A 4,864-nucleotide genomic window follows, 5' to 3' on the forward strand; every position below is an offset into this window, starting at 1 on the left:
ATGTTTTCTACTCAGAAGAACTCGACTAATGTCTTCCAAGAGTTCAATGCTCGCTAAAAATATCGTTTTATCGTTTTTCCTTTCACAAATCAGTTCAGTTTGACTATTGGTGCCAGTGCTCAACACGCACTTCGTGTGTGTGTGATTTCGTGTGGGTTCGTGACCTGCCAGGAGACGATTGACTGGGCACCACTCCCACCAGCTATTCACCCTTGTTCACCCAGCAGTAAATAGAAACCTGGTTGTAAACCGATTGGCAGATTGGGTTCGGTGGGAAACTAGAAGGGTAAGGCTAATAATGAATGGCGTCTGTGCACTCACCTGTGTAAAGCTAGTAGGTTAAGGCTTAAATGGGAGTTATGGAAAGGAGTCAGACTTTCCTTACTTCATGAAGACTTTCTGTTCTATTCACCTTGGCTCTGGGAGACTCGAACCGTAGTTCCCTCGTGTGTAAGGCCGAAGCTCTATTGACTGGGCTATGAGTAGTCTTGATAAGAAACGTTTCAAGAAGTAGCATCCTGCTGCTAAACTGGTATTTTCGACTTTGCCCTGACTACTACTGCTGAAGCTCACAGGAATTACTGACCCACTCCCGCAGCATATAAATTGTCATCCACACTTCCGTGTAAATAAACATTTCATTTACCTGGGCTCCCCAGGGTTCGAGTCTCCCTACAGCCAAGGTGAATAGAATGTTTATTTTCACGGAAATTTGGATGCCAATTTATATTTACTTGTTGTTCTGTTTCTCAGTCACTCTAAAATAAAATTATAACAAATTTATTGATTAAAACTGATCTCACTCTTTTTCCTTGCCATATTTATTGAAATAAATATTAGTAGGATACGTCTTAATATTTCCCAATATCTGGTTCTAATATCTTGAGGTTATCTTGAGATGATTTCGGGGCTTAGCGTCCCCGCGGCCCGGAACCTGGAACCTCAGGATTACGAATCCCGAACGCTGTCCACTCAGCTGTCAGGCCCTAATATCATTTATCTCGCCTTATAATTCTTGACATTAATGTAATTGAACTTTATTAAGCGAACGCAAATTCCTTTGGAGTGAATATAACATACGATAAGTGAGTTCTGAATAAAACTAATTCTTAAAATCCGGGTACTAAGGAAGGACTTTTAGATTGGTTTATATAAAATTCAGTTAAGCATGTTATAGGAAGTGTATGACCGTCAGCCTACCTCAGTCTACCTCAGCCTACCTCAGCCTACATCAGTTTACCTCAGCCTAACTCAGTCTACCTCAGTCTACCTCAGCCTACCTCAGCCTACCTCAGTCTATATCAGTCTATCTCAGCCTACCTCAGCCTACCTTAGTTTACCTCAGCCTAACTCAGTCTACCTCAGTCTATCTCAGTCTACCTCAGCCTACCTCAGCCTACCTCAGTTTACCTCAGCCTAACTCAGTCTACCTCAGTCTACCTCAGCCTACCTCAGTCTATCTCAGTCTACCTCAGCCTACCTCAGCCTACCTCAGCCTACTTGGCAAAAATACGTCGCTGTCAGAGTATCTTCTGCTTTGTCAGATTACCATATTCCCTGTCAGGGTCGTCCTCACCCATGTTTCACTATCTATTCAAAATAAATTTATTTGATTCGTAAAGAATTTTATAATTATAATTGATCTTGTTTAATAAAAAATATCAAATTAAACATCAGTAAAGAAACAAATAGTAAAGATATAGCTGCTCTCCTTCCGTGGCTTTCTCAACACGTCAACACACATCTGTCACTATACCCGCCACAGTTACGCCCTCACACACACCTGTCACTATACCCACCATAGTCACGCCCTCACACACACCTGTCACTATACCCACCATAGTCACGCCACCACACACCTGTCACTTCATCTCCCTTTACACATCATTTTCTTTCTCAGAAGGTTTTCCTTAGAATAGTAAGTCCAGCAGCTTCTCTCCAAAACTTGCCGGACTCGTCTGACAGAGCCTTTAACTCTGTAAGACAACTGTGGACAGGTGGAGTCAACTGTGACGAGCTGGTGTCGAACCTCCTTCACTAGCTTAAGATGGTGATTTTGACAGAATCAACATCAAGTTCTAGCCTCTAGAGGTTCTAGCCTCTAGAGGTTCTTACCTCTAGAACCCGTACACTGGTCGACTGAAGACTAGTAATTGTAACAACCGCTCCTGCAACCTGTTAAACCACCTCTGCCTCTGATGAACCATGCCCAACCACTTGGGCTGGACGGTAGAACGACGGTCTCGCTTCATACCCTCTTCAATCCTCGATCGTCCGAGTCGTTGGGCACCATTCCTTCCTTCCCCGTCCTATCCAAAATCCTTAACCTGGCCCCATCCAAATGCTATATAGTCGTAATGGCTTGGTGATTTCTCCTGAAAATTCCCTTTCCTTGCCCCCTGTCAAACCCCCCCGCTGCCCCTGTCAAAGGGGACCCCTCTGGCGGGCATCAAGACAAAGTATGTGTGTGAGAGAGAGAGAGACAGAGAGAGAGAGAGAGAGAGAGAGAGAGAGAGAGAGAGAGAGAGAGAGAGAGAGAGAGAGAGAGAGAGAGAGAGAGAGAGACAGAGAGAGAGAGAGAGAGAGAGAGAGAGAGAGAGAGAGAGAGAGAGAGAGAGAGAGAGAGAGAGAGAGAGAGAGAGAGAGAGAGAGAGAGAGAGAGAGAGAGAGAGAGAGAGAGAGAGAGAGAGAGAGAGAGAGAGAGAGAGAGAGAGAGAGAGAGAGAGAGAGAGAGAGAGAGAGAGAGAGAGAGAGAGAGAGAGAGAGAGAGAGAGAGAGAGAGAGAGAGAGAGAGAGAGAGAGAGAGAGAGAGAGAGGAGTATGAAGAATATATTTCCTTACATTGTGTATTTAGGAGTATTTTTGGCTAGTAATATTTTCGAGACGATTTATTAAGCAAAGTAAATTTTTCGAGCGAGTGCAACAATTCTCAGACCAAAACGTAAGTTAAAACTGGAGAGCTAATTAGCTAAAATAAGGCCGAGACTCGTTAACCACAGAGCTTAAGCTTGAGGAAAGCTCAGGCATTAACCCTGGGTGAGGTCCGTGGCACCTCTTCAGCTGTACAGGTCCGTGGCACCTCTTCAGCTGTACAGGTCCGTGGCACTCACCTGTATAGGAGTCTCATCTGTTTTCTCTCCCTAGACAAGCGAGGAAGGGAACTACGGGCTCACCATAGCCCGTGCTACTTGGAACGAAAAGTTCCAAGTAGCGAATCATAAACAACAACAGCTAGGAGGCATCCTACATGCCTCCTTCTATCTCACGCCGGACCTTTTATAAGACCTTTTTCACCCTTGGCACCTCACTCTCAGGGGTCAGAAATGCTAAGTTCCTGCCTGAAGCCCTGAACAGAGACTATAGAGGTTCCAAAACATCTGTATGTATGTAGATATATGAATGGAGACTAAGTCTAGTGCTGGTCTGCAGGCCAACCTTAAGACCAGTTGATGAGATCAGTCTTAGGAGTACTGGATCCTTCTCTTAGAGTTGCATCCTTTCCTTATAAGGGGAGTACTGAATCATTCTTTTATAGCGGCATCCTTTCCTTATAAGGGGAATACTGGATTCTTCCCTTATAGCTCCATCCTTTTCTTATAAGGGGAATAAAATCCTTTTCTTGTTCATAATCGGGATATACAATCCAATACCATCTTAAACGAGCATAAATGGCATTTGCCTTTTCCCCTCTTTCCCATTCCTTTCCCTCGTCATTATGAGAGGAGGGAAGGTCGTCCTCGACCCCTTCCTCGACCTCGGAGGGCTCAGAGTGGTCGAGCCCAACATGCATTACGGAGGAAATGATGAGAACGAGAGCGGTATTAAGTGCAGCCATCAGGCTGTAATAGATACGAGGTGAATGGCGTTTATGGCTAACTGGTTGTGTGGCGAGGCGGTCAGGGAGGCTCCTCGTTCCTCCTGATGGCCATCCTGATTGGCCGCACGAAATTCTTCCTCTTACCGTACTTGCGAGTCGTAGTGTTTTGTGGATGGTCTGTCTGTTGGTTGGGGAAACCTGGTGCTGTTTGCCTCTGAACTCAAGTAACAGCACAACACCTGACTTGAAACTTAGACTGGTAAGTTTGCAGTTTCTTAGTAGCTAAGTTTGGTCTAAAACCTTGCACACAATGCCCACACCACTCATATTTTTACTAATGACATATTTATACATATCTAATAGTAATCTGTCAAACATTAAACAAAATTCTCATATATTTTGTTCAGCGTAATTTAATATAGAAATCAATGACATTAATCGGTTTTTTCCTCCGCATGCTTTGCGTTACCCTTAAATTACTGAATTAACCAACAGAATATTATGATCGTATACCAGTTCCATTAATGGGATTTAAATCTCCCTCGACAGGGTTTTCAACGATACTGTATCAAACACAGCAGTTCCAACCTTCCTCCGGGCACCAACTCTCAATGATTAAATGCTTCGAAATTTTTCATTCAGATACTTAGATTTGGCCGGAATATTCACCGAGGTTAAATTTCATAGGGTTTGATCGCTTCACATGGTCGGCTTAAGTGAATTACGATCCTGAACACTAACGTGTAGCCTTTTCGTGTGATAGGGACCAGGAGTTATCTTTAATGATATCTTTTCCTGTACTTGTATCTCAGAAAAAGCTGTGGCTAATTAAGATTTGTAATATATTATAACTTTAGCTATTATCATTATTACTTTTATTATTATTGTAATTACTAATATAATCAGTGTTGCAAGTGCTTGGGATGCAGCTTCCACGGTCAAACTATGAAGTCCAATTCATCTCGTTCTTAAGAACAATTACATAGGTGTATCTCTCACTTATTGGTACATTTAAACAAGGTTTTCCTACTCTGAGGTGTACACACA

General features: G+C 43.3%; 1 protein-coding gene across 1 annotated transcript in view; it reads left to right on the forward strand.

Annotated features, from left to right (window-relative positions):
• The first annotated feature begins 3,715 nt into the window (after window positions 1-3,715).
• LOC123765332 (trichohyalin-like) overlaps window positions 3,716-4,864 on the forward strand; it is a 65,529-nt gene continuing 64,380 nt past the window's right edge. Inside the window, exon 1 of the mRNA XM_069335434.1 lies at window positions 3,716-3,818. Within this exon, the coding sequence (XP_069191535.1) occupies window positions 3,716-3,818 (103 nt within the window). The remainder of the gene's footprint in view (window positions 3,819-4,864) is intronic.

Source organism: Procambarus clarkii, chromosome 33, assembly GCF_040958095.1.
Source record: "Procambarus clarkii isolate CNS0578487 chromosome 33, FALCON_Pclarkii_2.0, whole genome shotgun sequence".
NCBI classification, from domain to species: Eukaryota; Metazoa; Arthropoda; class Malacostraca; order Decapoda; family Cambaridae; genus Procambarus; species Procambarus clarkii.